Raw genomic sequence first — 15,697 nt, forward strand, 5'->3', positions numbered from 1 at the left:
ATAGTCCTCTTACCTGCATTCTTGAGATTGAAATTTTTATCCTGGTGTAATAAATGACCTGTCTCAAATATAGCTGCCTTATTAAGTTGAAAGGAATACTCACATCATAGCGGGTAGTTGCATTTTTGGTGGGTCTCCGTGGGAAGTGAAAAGAATGCATAACACTCTTTTTTTAGGGAACGCTCACAACTACCTGTCACAGTTATGCCTGGGTAAGCAGGGAACTGGCACGCCTATCCCATATTTGATAAAGATGACCAGAAAGCAGGATACAGAGGAAATAGCACCGAGACTGAATGGATACGGGGCCTTACGTTAGCTTTGCTACCAAGTAGAATGGTGACCCTTAGCACATCATAATTTTTTGGCTCTCACTTTCCTGAAGAGGAAAATGAGGTTTTGAACTAGATTATCTTTAAGGCTCTTTAACTGCTGAAATTCAAGATTACTGTGATATTTTTAAAAAAATCCACAGAGTTCATGTGCGCATTGAATGAAGCTCAAATTATGTCTTAGAAGGAATTCATTTCATTATAATAGTAACCAAGTGCAGGGATGTTTTCTTGGCCGCATGCCTTTTCTCACCGCTCTAGGCTGATTGCCCCTCACTCACTGACTGAGACCTGCCCTTGTTCCCTGGGGCTGATGCCAATATTGGGACCTTGTGCTTTCATCCTGTTAACTGTTCTTTTAAAATTTTTTTTGGTCCCTGAGTTCCTGAGTTAGATCTGAACCCTTGATGAGCGCTAGCACTGAACTCTGGTTGTCTCTTTGCAGATCCCCGTTCTTTCCTGTTACAGGAATATAGATTATTAAACCTCAGTTCAGTGAGTCCACCAGCCTGCTTATCTGAGTTTCTGAGTATCAAAGGAATGTACAAGTTGTCCATAAAGTTCAGAAACGTATACTTTTTTTTTTTAGCAAAGTGAAGATGCCTTTTTTGACTTTATACACACAGACACGCATGTATTTTTCCTTTATTTTCGGACTGTATGGATGTCCTACAGGTTCTGTATCACATGATTATTTCTTTTGCCTGCATGTCCCCCCCCCCCCCCCCCGCCTTACTGCTTTGCCCGTATTACCACATGTTTATTACGCATCTTTTGACGCCAGTGTTCTGGCTGATTCTCTTTCACAGCACTTCCTTGTTGACTCTGTACACAGAACTCACTCTCAGTGGGCAGGTCAGTTCCTGGTCACGATCCCCCCACCCGTTATAAAAAGTACACTGAGGTCATAATTGTCTATGATAGGGTTTCTGCAATAGAACCAGTATGGCAAGTAGATTTCTTGAATGACAGCACCTGTGAATTGGGAGCAGCCATTAGGAGTGTTGCCTGAGCTTGTCAGGAAAGTGCCAGGACTGACTCCTGATCTGGCATGAGACAGGGATGTGGTGGCACACGTGCCCTTATTTGCCAATGGCCCTGGAAGCCTAAAACTCTGTTCATGACGGGATTAATTGTTTGGTTGTATAATCTTAGGGTCATATGGCTTTTTGTACATATCAGGGTTCTTCCCTGTTGCTATAGTTTCAAAAGCTACCTTAAAAGCGTGGCTCTAAATTTACAAAGGTCTCAGGAGATTTCTTACCAATAGAATTATTTAGACTCTATGCTTAGTAGTAAGCACTGTCCTTGTCAGAAATGATGATTTCGCGCCTTGGTAATAGTTTCCAAAATGTGCTGAGTATATTCTAATAGACACTGGCACCTGGCATTTGGACCAGCTGCCTAAGAATTTTTGGAAGATTGTATTGGAAAATGCTGGTTCCCATGTATTAAGAACCTCCTACAAATTAGGAAGAAAAGACCAATGATCCATTAGAAACATGGGCCAATAATAATAGGAAATGTTTGCTGGGTGTACCAGATCTTGTCGTAAGTGTTTGAAGGGTTGTGTTGCATTAGTTAATTCTCATACTTCCTTAATGAGGTCATTATTATTATGATCCCTCTTTTGTGCCTGAGCAAGTGGGGCATAGAAGCTCATTAATTTCCCCAGGGTCCCCCAGGCAGTATGTGGTGGAACCAGGCTTTGAGCTGAGGCAGTCTGACTTGAGAGCTCATACTTGAAATTAGTGTGTTATAATGGTCAAAGGACAGTTCCAGACCTTCACAGGAAGGGAACACAAATTTACAATGGGAAGTGGAAATTAAAATTACGGGGTACCACTTTTCACCACTCAGATTCAAGCGTGACCCTGGCAAGAATACTTCCCACGTAATGTGTGTAGTCACATCCCTCCTTCCCTCCACCTCATTCATTAATTTAGGGCCTCATTCATTAATTTAGGAGCATCCCCACTATTGGTACCCAGGTTCTCTGCAGCTAGCGTCCACCCTGAGCAGAGGACCCGCTGACTCCGTGCCTGGGCTTCTGACTGCAGAACTGTGTGCCACTAAGTAGGTGTTGATTTAAAGCAGTCTGTGGTAATTTGTTATGCAGCAAAAGAAAACTAATACAGAGAAGTTATCTCTGTTTAAAAGGATTTTCCCCTCCCTGTCTGCCCTTTGAATTCATTTTTTTTTTAACAACAAAGATCAGAAATGTTTCCCTTAATCATTCTGCACTTCAGCAACATTTAAACTCTGTATTCTCTTTGAATCATCATATATCCTTCTTGTAGCACTTCACACTGGGATTCATGTGTCATATTAGTCTGAGGTTTATTTTTGTGTCCTTTAATTAATGATGCTCCCAGCACACAGTAGATGTTCAAATGTACTCTCAGTGCGTAGTAGGTTCATCGTGAATTTCAGCTTAAAAATCAGACTTGAAATCCTAGAAAAAACTCATTCTGGTCCCAGGAGAAAGCTCTTTATTTGATTAAAATGCCAAATAAACTTGCTTTTATTATATTCATAAATATTAAGTGCCCAGTGTTCTTTATGATGTTACAGACACCTTGAAAAATGGGCTCCCTTTTCTCATTGAGCTGATGTGTTCCTAAGATAAAATGAAGTGTTATTTAATAAACAGTTTTTCATTTTTAGGCATTTTGGAAAGAAGAGCTAGTATGGCATAAAAAACCTTTTAGTTTTTGTTAATTAACCAAATGCTATTTGATTACATGCGAACTTATGGCTTAATGAGGAAGCAGAAAAATAGATTATGTCCTTTTTAGTTATAAAACTACTGAATAAAGACTCTGAAATAATTATAGGAAAAAACGAGCCTTAAAAAAATGATAGGTCTTTGATAGAAATGCCTTTCAATAACTTGAACGGTTATTTAATGAACCATTTGAGTCGTTAAGGGTGACCATATGCCCAGGTTGACACCTGTTGTCTTGGTGTAGTTATTAATGCGAATGTAAACATCAGGTGTCTGGTGATAAGTTATATTGTGACCCTATAATAGTATGTTAGCTGGTGATACCTTTGACTTGCTGTCTACTTTTAAAAAATTGTTCACCTTGCAGAGATTGAAGGTGACAGTACTATTGCTTACAGCTTCACGAAGGCAGGCTTAGTCTACCGAACTCTCCCCCACTTCAACAAATCCATGCATCACTGGGTAAAGCAAGTAAGAGCTTTAAAATTTGATCAGGTGAATTTTGTTGTTTAATAGTCACCAGGCCAGGGAACAGAACCACAGCTTCCTGCCAGCAGGCCCCCATCCAACTCCCTTGTTTTGCCCTTGGCGGTTGGATGCTGGACCAGGATTGCTGTGGCACTGGCAAACGGGTGTGCTCAGTGACACCTGATTGTTTTACAGGGAACCTGGAGCTTTACGTTTGGTTGACATATGAGGCATTGCTTTAACAGGTACCCTTGTGATTAAAAATCATCATTCTGGGGCTTCCCTGGTGGTGCAGTGGTTGGGAGTCTGCCTGCCAATGCGGGGGACACGGGTTCGTGCCCCGGTCCAGGAGGATCCCACATGCCGCGGAGCAGCTGGGCCCGTGAGCCATGGCCGCTGAGCCTGCGCGTCCGGAGCCTGTGCTCCGCGGCGGGAGAGGCCACAACGGTAAGCGGCCCACGTACAGCAAAAAAAACCCAAAAAACAAAAAAAAACATCATTCTGTTAAGTGAAAGGTGGTTGAGATTTTTCTCTGGGTTTTGGCAACTTCGTAAAGGGAAAGGCTAGCCTCCCTGTGTGACGGCACGGGATTGGCTAGGCAGCAAGCCTGACCCCAGGCATTCAGCATCGAGAGAGGATGCAGGAGAGGAAGGAGCCCTCCACTCTTAGGAAGTGACTCTTTTATAACCCCGTCAGTGGATATGCATTGAACCACGCTTGTTTACTTTTTCTCATTTCCTCCCAAAATTCTGTTGAAAATGACAGAAGTAGTATGAAAATATGAGCAAACCCATAACTAATGGGGCTGAAAACTGAGAAAGGTGCCGCAGTGCTCCAGAAGCTCTGAGGACGCTGTGGAATAAATAAAACAGATGGGATCAGATTGACGGCGAAACTGCACAGTGAAGGTACTTACAACCCAATAGAGACAAAAGCAGGAATAACTAGACAAATGAATATTCTTAACAGGATCTTGGAAGATTCCCAAGAATTGAAACTCTAGGGAGTGGCAGCAGAAGTGGGTGAGCAGAGTGCTCTGCCAGGAATTCATAGCCCTGAAACAGCTGCTCCAGCTCTGCTCTCATTGAGTTTGACTCAGAGGGCTTGGTGGTAGGGTTTGCCTCTGCAACAAAGCCCTTTAGCTGAGTTTCAAATAAGCTGGGAGATTTGACAAGGCAGAATACCAATGGGTGACTGTAGCTGGAAGTTGAAGTTTACGTCGGGGACCTCAGGTTTCTTTTGTTCCTTCCAAGGATATGAGGCTTCTGTGCCTTGAAATAAAGGCATTTTGCTCACCTCCCTTTCCTACCCATTCCCCATTCTTTTCAAGTGCGCTCAAGAAACCCTGTGCAGCGAGGAATACACATCAGCCCAGACCCCCATTTGTAAAGATGAGCAAGCAACCGCGTGTCATCAGGCATGTGATCAACAGCATGATTAAGGAAAAGTTAATAAAGGAAACTTCTAATTCCTAGTCTCAGATCCAGGAGAAGGGCAATCTATAAAGCAGGAGTTGGTGTGGGAAAGGAGCTGTTGAGAAAAGGAGGCTGTCTGAGAAGTTAACTGTGAGATTGTAATGTTAGAACTTGCTGGCTGGGGGCAGTAAATGGGCCCAAGAGCAAAATGGGAACCACTTCAGGCTGAGAAAATTAGTGGTCGGGAAAACTCAGCTGAGGATTTATTTCAAAATTGAAAGCAGAAGGTTTAAGAATTATGAAGAAGAATTGAGAGATGTGAAGGATGGGTCTACGAGACATAGTATCCAACCAACTTAAGGAACAGACGTAGAAGGAAAAAGCAGCCGGTAGATGCCATCAGCAGTCAGATGGCAAACAGCTTTTCAGTGAGGGAGCTGGTTCCTCTGTAAGTGTGTATTTCTTTTTCCCACACCATGAAATGCCACTGCTTCAATATTTAAGTGGACACCCCGCCTTCTCATTCAGAGGTCCTCGGAATCACTTGACCATTCTTGTTAGGCATAGTGTCATTTTAACACAAAGCTTTTTACACTGTTCATTTGAAAATAATTTCAAACTCTACATGAAAGTTAAAAGAATAATAATAATCTGTAGAACCCTCATATATTTTATATCCAGATTTGCCAGATTTTTCTATTAATAACACTTTACCCCTGTATCAGTTCCTTTTTCTTTCTACGTAGGTATGATAAATGTATTTTAAGACATTTGATAACCTGATGCATATCTTAACCCACTGAGCTTTTTATAAAAGTGATCTTGACTTTTTCTTTTGCATCTTTTAGTCTTGGCAATATGGTTTGTCTGTCTATAAAGAATATTAGGGTTTTGTTTGTCCTTTTTACTTGGTTAATTTAACAAGCTCCTCCCTCCCCCTTTTAATCATGTTTCACTGGGAGTTAAACTGCTTCCCTTATAAATTAGCTGGCGGCTTATGAGAGACATCAGCTGCTTGAGTGATACTTCTCCATGGCTCATGAATGAATCCCACCCGTCTTTCCTAAATGTTAAATTTTGGGAGATTTACTCTGCTGCCTTTAATTATGCTGACTGTCATATAATATTCAGTCTTCTATTACACAACTTTTTATTTCAGTGCTGTATCATAGTCAAATCTTAATGTATGAACATTAAGCTATAATTAAGGATCCAGACTTCACATTTCAGCCACGGTTTGTGTATTTGCCAGTAGTGACAACTTTTCCTAGTAGCTGGACATTTCTTTTGATATCCATTTTAAGATGGTTCTAATTTTAGAAGGGTTCAAATGTGGAAAAAAGTATCTTGGGACAACTTTTATTGCAATATTAAAAGAAGAAAACTAGACATATTCTGGTAGATTTTTTGACCTCCCCCGACTCCCATTGTTTTCCCGTAAGTCTCAGAGAAGGAATGAGCTTGGGACTGAGATTTCTGTGTCTCATCTTTACAGCTGCATGCCCGGACATTGTAGATACTGTATCATTAATTCCTTATAGAGGGACATTTGAACACAGAACATTAAACCCAGCTGTATTTTTATTTCTTTCATTTATTGAACAGATATTGTGGGCATCTTATCAGTTGGATCCTCTGGGAAGTGCATGCCAGAGTGGGGTTAGAAGAATAAGATGTTTACACGTGGAAATAACAATGGGAGAAAAGGGAGATGAAGCAGAACACCTCTGGATTGAGATGCAGGGCTAGCCCCTGGGAAAGGAGAGGGGGAAGGAAGGACAGTTGGGTGGAGCAGACTACCGTGCAGCTATGGGAAAGTCTTGGCCAGCCCAGCAGGGAACTCTGGTGCAGAGCAGGACTGCTGGGGAGTCTGTACTGTCCAGGAACAGAGAACCTACTTATCACTGCTGTGCTCAGTCCTGGGCTGGCATTGCCTGCAAAGTGGGTGCCCTCTGCTTGGAAACTGAGGCAGATTCTCTGGACAGTTGCAGCCGGAAGTGGTCAGCTGCCTGCTCTCCTGTGCAGGGTCTCTCTGGAAGGGAGATCTGAGTAGTGCACCTCCCTAGCCCCACAAGCCACTTACCTATCAGGCACTGTTTGAATCTTCAGTCTGCTACTTGGTCTGAATATGAACCTGGGCAAGTTGCCTAACTTGCAAATTTTTGTTGTTACTGTTTTAGAAAAAAAGAATAGTATCGGTTTCATAGTGTTCTTGTGAGGAGTGAATGAGTGTGTATCCACACAAAGAAGAAAGGATGCTCAACATCACTAATCATTAGAGAAATGCAAATCAAAACTACAGTGAGGTATCACCTCACACCAGTCAGAATGGCCATCATCAAAAAATCTAAAAACAATAAATGCTGGAGGGGGTGTGGAGAAAAGGGAACACTCTTGCACTGTTGGTGGGAATGTAAATTGATACAGCCACTATGGAGAACAGTATGGAGGTTTCTTAAAAAACTAAAAATAGAACTACCATATGACCCAGCAATCCCACTACTGGGCATACACCCTGAGAAAACCATAATTCAATGAGTCATGTACCACAGTGTTCATTGCAGCTCTATTTACAATAGCTAGGACATGGAAGCAACCTCAGTGTCCATCGACAGATGAATGATAAAGAAGATGTGGCACATATATACAATGGAATATTACTCAGCCATAAAAAGAAACGAAATTGAATTATTTGTAGTGAGGTGGATGGACCTAGAGTCTGTCATACAGAGTGAAGTAAGTCAGAAAGAGAAAAACAAATAAATACCGTATGCTAACACACACACACACACACACACACACACACACACACACACACACACAGAATCTAAAAAAAAAAGTTCTGATGAACCTAGGGGCAGGACAGGAGTAAAGACACAGATGTGAAGAATGGACTTGAGGACACGGTGAGGGGGAAGGGTAAGCTGGAACGAAATGAGAGAATAGCACTGACATATATACACTACCATATGTAAAATAGATGGCTGTTGGGAAGCAGCTGCATCGCACGGGGAGATCAGCTCAGTGCTTTGTGACCACCTAGAAGGGGGATAGGGAGGGTGGGAGAGAGACTCAAAAGGGAGGGGATATGGGGATATATGTATACATGTAGCTGATTCACTTTGTTATACAGCAGTAACTAACACAACATTGTAAAGCAATTATACTCCAATAAAGATGTTAAAAAAAAAATGGCTGCATGATAGAATCTCTCAAATGTCCACCATTATGATTTTTTTGTGTGTGTGTGTGTGGGGATGTGGTGACAGTCAAGTTGGAAAAGATCCCTATGCTTTATGAGTTTTTACCTTGTCGTGGGAGACATGGTAAATAGGCAAATATCTGAAGAGTAATTTCCGATAATGAAAAGTGCTGTTAAAACAAGGTGATATGGGCTTCCCTGGTGGCGCACTGATTAAGAATCCGCCTGCCAATGCAGGGGACACGGGTTCGATCTCTGGTCCAGGAAGATTCCCCATGCCGTGGAGCAACTAAGCCCGCGTGCCACAACTACTGAGCCTGTGCTCTAGAGCCTGCGAGCCACAACTACTGAAGCCTGTGTGCCTAGAGCCCGGAATCTGCAACAAGAGAAGCCACCACAATGAGAAGCCCGCGCGCAGCAACGAAGACCCGATGCAGCCATAAACAAATAAATAAATTTATTTTAAAAAAATGGTATGATGATATGACAGTGAGGGCAAAACATTTTTTGACACACAGGGACTGAAGCATAACACCCAGAATTTTTTCTGCAGGAATGAATGAATGGATGAATGAATGCATCCAGTTAACAGAAGGACACAATGGTGAACAAACTGATAATACTGGGGACAAAATGTGTGTAATTGCTGATGGCATGCGGAATTAAATGTGATTTTAAAATAAAGATTTTTCAAATCGATGGAGAGTTTTGAAATCCAGTAGATACTCTTATTCTTACTTGCTAGGAGGAATTAATTTAGAAATCAGCATGATTTTCATTTGCCTGAAAACAGAATAAGCCGAGACAGGTACACTAAAACAGGAGTTGGCAAACTTTTTCTGTAAAGGGCCAGATAGTAAATATTTTAGACTTCCCTGGCCAGACAGTCTCTGTTGGCATTGCTCAAGTCTGACGTCATAGCATCAAAGCCACTGTAGACAATATGTGAACAAATGGGCATGTTCGTGTTCCAATAAAACTTTAAGAAATTTGAGTTTCATAGATTTTTTCATGTATCATAAAATATTATTCTTTTGGTTTTCTTTCAACCATTAAAAACATAAAAACCATTTTAGAGCCCATGGGTTGTCAAGCAGACAGGTGGGGGGTTGGATTTGGCTGCCCCCAAGAGAACATGGGGAGTAACCAGTTTTCATTAGTGGGATAAATGAAGCAAAGCATTAAACATTTACTTTTGAGGAGGTAACATTTATGATTTTAACTTATCACAGTTGGCCCTAAAGGTTTAGGCTGTGTGCCCGTTGAGGTTAGTGACTCAGAAGTGTAGCCTAGCCATATTGCCTCTTTTTCTTGTTCTTGATCAAGATGTAGCGGTAACAGGTGTTATTCTACATGATAAATCTGGTACAGAATCAATTTGTATTATTATTTGAGCAAATCAGAAATGTCAAGGGATGGTAACTTTTAATATGTACATGTATGCCCTCAGTCTTCAGTATGTCTCTGGTCTTTCTATATTGAATACCTAAAGAGCTTCCCAGCCTCACATTCTGCATGGTATCCATTTAATGGATAACTTAACCCAATCCCATATTCCTCGGACCAACTTAAATATCCAGTAATTAGCTTTTATAGTGCAATGAATAATTTTGTTATCTAAATATATAATTAATATATAACATATGTACTCTATTTTGCACACGTGTAAGTATGTCTTTAGGGTAAATTTCCAGAAGGAATAAATGAATCAAATATTATATATGCATTTGTGTTTTTGCCCTCCATAGTGATTTTACTGATTTATAGCAAAATATGAGTGGCTGTTTCTCTCCGAATATAAAATGTGTTATCACATCTTTCCCTATTCGGATAAGTGATTTATGCTGTCTTATTTTAGTAATTTACATTTCTCTTGTGATTGAGGTTGTATATCCCTTCATATGATTATGATCCATTAGTGTTTACTTTTTTTTTTTTTTTTTTTGCGGTACGCGGGCCTCTAACTGTTGTGGCCTCTCCCATTGTGGAGCACAGGCTCCGGATGTGCAGGCTCAGCGGCCATGGCCCACGGGCCCAGCCACTCCGTGGCATGTGGGATCTTCCCGGACCGGAGCACGAACCTGTGTCCCCTGCATCGGCAGGCGGACTCTCAACCACTGCACCACCAGGGAAGCCCCATTAGTGTTTAGTTTTATTGAACTATCTTTTCATGGCCTTTGCTAGATTTTCTATTGGCAATTTTTTTTTTTAAAGAGCTCTTTATATATTTGGGGAATTAATCCTTTGTCTTTGATAGTAGATGTAAATATTGTTTATATTGTAGCATTAAAAATGTCAAAAAGGAGGTTTTTTTTAATGGTCATTTTTTAAATACTTTATTATTTTTTGGCTGTGTCGTGTCTTAGTTGCGGCATGTGGGGTCTTTCGTTGTGGTGCGCAGGCTTCTCTTTAGTTGTGGTGTGTGGGTTTTCTCTCTCTAGTTGTGGCGCGTGGGCTTAGTTGCCCTGCGGCATGTAGGAGCTTAGTTCCCCAACCAGGGATCGAACCCGCGTCCCCTGCATTGGAAGGCGGATTCTTTACCATAGGACCACCAGGGAAGTCCCAAAAAAGAAGTTTTTAAAATATACTACATTTAAAAACATAGTCCCATTTGCGCCTTTCCTTAGTTCTGGAAAATCTTTGGTTATTATGCTTGTAAATCTACCTGCCTTCTATTTTCTTTTTTTTTTTCCTCTCATTCTGAGACTGCCCTTGTTTTCACATGACCCTCTGTGTCCTCTTCCCTTCTCTTCTGGGACACTTGTCATTGGCTTTAGGGCCCACCCTAATCCAGGACAATCTCATCTCTTGACAATCTCAAACCCTTAACTTCCATTGCAAACAGCCTTTTTCTAATTAAGGTCACATTTACAGGTTCTGGAGGGATGTATCTTTTTGAGGAACAGCATTCAACCCACTCTGATGACCCTATTTGATTATTTATCTGTTTTTTTTTCCTTCAGGAAATTATATTGCCTTTAAGAATTATATTCCTAACGTTTACTCTGAATATTTAATGCTCTTGAAATATATTTTCATTTCCTTTCAAAAGGAAAATTATTCTGTGTCTTCTGCCATACAGGGTGTGGATCCTGTGAACAGCATTCCATTCTGGGAGCTGGAATAGCATGCAACTGAGAAATTGTAATGCTTAAATTTTATTTCTTTCTGCTCCATAAAGTTTTGATTTTTTTAAAAAACATGTCTGCATTTAAGTCTTACTCCTTTTTTCATGTTTCAGCATACATGATATACTGAACTAACTTGTTTCTGTGTTAAATGGTAGCAATGGACAACAAACTCTTCGTGTATTTAAATTCAAGAGGTGTTGTCTATAGATAATGTGGTGATAACATCATTAGTATAGAACAGAAATGGGTATGTATAATAAGCTTTATAACTCTGGTCAAGTTTTGTATTTTTCATTTAGTTACCTCCTAGAAAGTTTGAAATTTCAAAGATGTCAGCAAACATATTGAGTATGAATAGGTTTTAGGTTTATGTGTTACGTGATATTATGCATTTGCTAGTTCACAGTCCCTCCGTCTCAAAATTGAGTGTAAAAGCTGTCTGAAGAGTAGATTTATTCACACCGATCCTGTTTTCTTGCACAAGATCCTTTAACACATCAAGTAATAGGTAGACTGAATATATTGAAACTATCTTTAAGGTTACAGTTATAACTTTTTAAGTATGATGAAATGTCTTCCCTTTTACTCTCAATAAAATCTGTCATTAATTCTGCTAAAGCCTTTATGACTGAGCAAATGACAGTCCTTTTGCTGAAGCAATACCGAATCTAAGTGAGTATAATTCAGTTACCACCCTGGCAGTTTTTCCCAAGCTACTTCTATATGTGGGTTTCATTCTTCATTCAGAAACAGGATAGCAATGGCACTGAGCTTGGTAGATTGTGTTGTTTTCCTTTGTTTCCTTACTTTGGGTTTATTGGTTGTAAATTCTCAGTCACCATCAAGTTCGACAGCTTTGCTCATTACAACATGAATAATTATAGAAAATTAAAAGAAGTTGGAAGGAGCTTGGTGATCATTCTGGTCTAATCTTTTCTGTCTTAAAATTGATGAAATGAAGTCTACCTAGAAAAGTGAAGTGACTTGTCACAGATGGAATCATTTATTACTTGTGAGGTCTCAATTAAAAACCTGGGCTCTAGATATCAACACTATTGTTCTTTGCCCTACTGCCTTTTAAGTTGCAAATAGTCACTACATAAATCTTTTTTTTTTTTTTTTTTTTTTTGCGGTATGCGGGCCCCTCACTGTTGTGGCCTCTCCCGTTGCGGAGCACAGGCTCCGGATGCGCAGGCTCAGCGGCCATGGCTCACGGGCCTAGCCGCTCCGTGGCATGTGGGATCTTCCCGGACTGGGGCATGAACCCGTGTCCCCTGCATCGGCAGGTGGACTCTCAACCACTGGGCCACCAGGGAAGCCCCATAAATCTTTTTGGAATGTAAATAAGAAATGCGAGTCTTAAATCTCAAAGCACAAATAAAGTATTCCTTACTTCAGTGTTTATTTCTAAGATATAATTATACTCAAAATTAAGTCAATTTCAAGCTGTACTTGGTAATTAAGATTCTTAGGTTTATCATCAGAAAGTATATTTTAAAAATAAGAGTTATTCTAGATATTTCAAAAGATACTGCAAGATTATAAAGAATAAAAGAGAAGTAGAAACCTCATCACTAAGATAGTGATCATTATGATGTATTTCTTCCAAGTCTTTTTTTTGTCTCTGCATTCTTTTCAATCAATGATATCAGTTTTGTTTTCTGCTTTTTAACTGATTGTAAACAATTTCCTTTTTATTAACTTTCCTTTAAAAGCATCATTTTTTAATGGATGTATAACATTTTGTTGTTTGGTGTACCATCATTTAACTACTCCTCTTACACAAACTGAACTCTTTGGTAGTTTCCAGTTTTTGTCTGTTATAAATCATGTCTGAATAAGGTCATTGAATATATTTTTTGTCAGATTTGGTAACTTGTTAGCTTAGGATCAGTGCCTATTTAGGAAAGCAAGGCTGGTGGCTCTTGGGTGTGGACTGCTAGGCAGCTGGAGAAATATTGTTCCCGTTACCTTGTGGCCATGTCCAAGTCCAAGTTTGCTTTTGCCCGTGCCTACCACCTTACTTGAAATAACCTTTTGTAATTTTGATTAGAGAAAATGGTGTTTTAATTGGCTTTTTTTTGTTTGTTTGTTTGTTTTTTGCTGTACGCGGGCTTCTCACTGTTGCAGCCTCTCCTGTTGCGGAGCACAGGCCCCGGATTCGCAGGCTCAGCGGCCATGGCTTACGGGCCCAGCCGCTCCGCGGCATGTGGGATCTTCCCGGACCGGGGCACGAACCCGTGTCCCCTGCATCGGCAGGCGGACTCTCAACCACTGCGCCACCAGGGAAGCCCTAATTGGCTTTTTTTGAATTTGAATTTTTATTTTAAGATTACATATGCTTAGTTAAAATGAACAAAATCTTGCAGTTCATGCTATTGGTCTTTTTAATGTGAAAATTGCCCGAAGGTGTAAGAATGGAATATTAAGCTTTATATTGGCACCTAAATTCTGTCTTTGCTGATTGAGTATGTAGAGTTCACATTCCAACTTGCATTTCTGAATGTGATTATGATGTTTATTTCTTTTTTTGCTAAGTGTAAATTCCTTGAGGATACGAATCATTTTTCATTTGCATTTAAAAAAAATTTATTGGAGCATAGTTGATTTATAATGTTGTGTTAGCTTCAGGTGTACAACAAAGTGAATCAGTTATACATATACATATATCCACTCTTTTTTAGATTCTTTGCCCATATAGGCCGTTACAGAGTATTGGGTAGAGTTACCTGTGTTGTATAGTAGGTCCTTATTAGTTATCTATTTTATATATAGTAGTGTGTATATGTCAATCCCAATCTCCCAATTTATCCCTCCCCCCTTCCCCCCAACCCGGCATGTTTTTGATCACCATCCTTGCTTTAGTAACAGCTTGGAGAGAGAAAATACTACATAGTAATGTACTTTGATTGCCAGATACATCTTGATTTCAGAAACATTAAAATAAGGGAAGATATGTGTCTTAGAACCAAGGAAATAGAACCTTAAACTTAATACTCACTGAGTATATTAGGCGTTTTCTGCTTTCCTTCTAGAGTTATATGAGGTAGATACTGTTCTTCCCATTCATGAATGAGGAATTCTGTTACAGAGAAATGTAGTGACTTGCCCAAGACTAGTGTAATTTGAAAGTGATAGAGCTGGCCTTCAAGCACAAGTATGCTTGACTTTAGAAGCCTGTAATCATCTCACCAAAATGCTGTGAAATGTTAACCTGCATTAGCGGGATTAAAAAAAAAATTCCACTTAAAGCCAAAGAAAATCAGTCAAATGGCTGATTTTGCTTGTTTTCATACACATAGTGGATTTTTTTTAAAACGAAAGATGAGAGTAGACAAAATGAAAATGAATACCTGAAATCTTGTGACCCAGGGGTGTTCTCTGTTAACATTTGTTTATACAGTGTTGCACCGTCCCAGGTGGGGGGCAGCACTCAGCCTGTACGCAGTGTGAGGGTGCCCCTGAAGTTGCAACACTGTGTGGGATGGAGAATTTTCTGCTAAAATGCCGGTAAGAGTGGCTCTTGACCAACGTTGGTGTATATTGAAGAATGTGGGGTTTGGAGTGGAGCATGCCGGGGTTCACATCTGCCTCTGCCTCCGCTAGTGTGATCTTGGGCCATTAATTTAATTTTTCTATGCCTTGGTTTTTTCATTTACCTTATCTGGGTATCATTCCCCCAAATAAGGTAGCTTTTGCGCTTTCTCCTGTATGGGAATTCCGTACATACGAACGAGTTCCATTCCTAGAGTGCGTTGGTAAGTCCAGTTTGTCCTTAAGTCCAACAGAGTTAGCCTAGGTACCCAACTAACACAATTGGCTCTACAGTACTATACAAAAAAGAAAACATTTTTAATCTTACAGTACAGCACCTTGAAAAGTACAGTAGTACAGTACAACAGCTGGCATACAGGGCTGGCATCTAGTGAACAGGCAAGAAGAGTTACTGACTGGAGGAGGGAGAGGAGGTGGGAGATGGTAGAGCTGAAGGATCGTCAGCGATAGGAGATGGAGGGCAAGCTGCTGTTTCACTCACGCCTGACGTTGACAGCACAGGTTCTGGTTCCTTGCTGGATTCAATTCTATCTACCTTCTTGAAAAAACGATCCAGTGCTGTCTGGATAGTAGGTCTTTTTTTCTCTTCATAGATGACATGGTAGCACTGGATTGCATTCTGAATGGCTGCTGCAACCTTCGTGTACCGTTCTATGATCGGGTCCTGTGCCTCAAAAACTAGCAGTGTCTCCTGAAGTAAAGAAAATCTCCATGCCATTTCCTGTGTCGTAAATCTCTTCAGTTACTTCTTCTTCCTCTTGTCTCTCTTAGTCCTTTCTCTGGGCCTCCAATTCCATCAGGTCTTCATTAAAAGCGCAACCACTTGTGCAACACATGGGCGCATCTTTGAAAGTTCACAACTTGAA

At 40.5% G+C, this 15,697-nt stretch overlaps 1 protein-coding gene across 5 annotated transcripts in view; it reads left to right on the forward strand.

The window, feature by feature from the left end:
• The window catches only part of ADGRA3 (adhesion G protein-coupled receptor A3), a 118,748-nt gene that overhangs the window by 15,562 nt on the left and 87,489 nt on the right, over window positions 1-15,697 (forward strand). Inside the window, exons 1-2 of one of the 5 annotated variants that reach the window (XM_060148423.1) lie at window positions 2,386-2,408; window positions 14,680-14,786. The exons of 3 other annotated variants lie outside the window; for them this stretch is intronic. In XM_060148423.1, coding sequence (XP_060004406.1) covers window positions 14,761-14,786 — 26 coding nt within the window. In that variant the 5' untranslated portion in view covers window positions 2,386-2,408; window positions 14,680-14,760. Of the gene's footprint in view, window positions 1-2,385; window positions 2,409-14,679; window positions 14,787-15,697 lie in introns of those variants that run through there. One more of the 5 variants, XM_060148424.1, reaches the window with a different exon arrangement.

Source organism: Lagenorhynchus albirostris, chromosome 4 (genome assembly GCF_949774975.1).
Source record: "Lagenorhynchus albirostris chromosome 4, mLagAlb1.1, whole genome shotgun sequence".
In the NCBI taxonomy this organism is placed as follows: Eukaryota; Metazoa; Chordata; class Mammalia; order Artiodactyla; family Delphinidae; genus Lagenorhynchus; species Lagenorhynchus albirostris.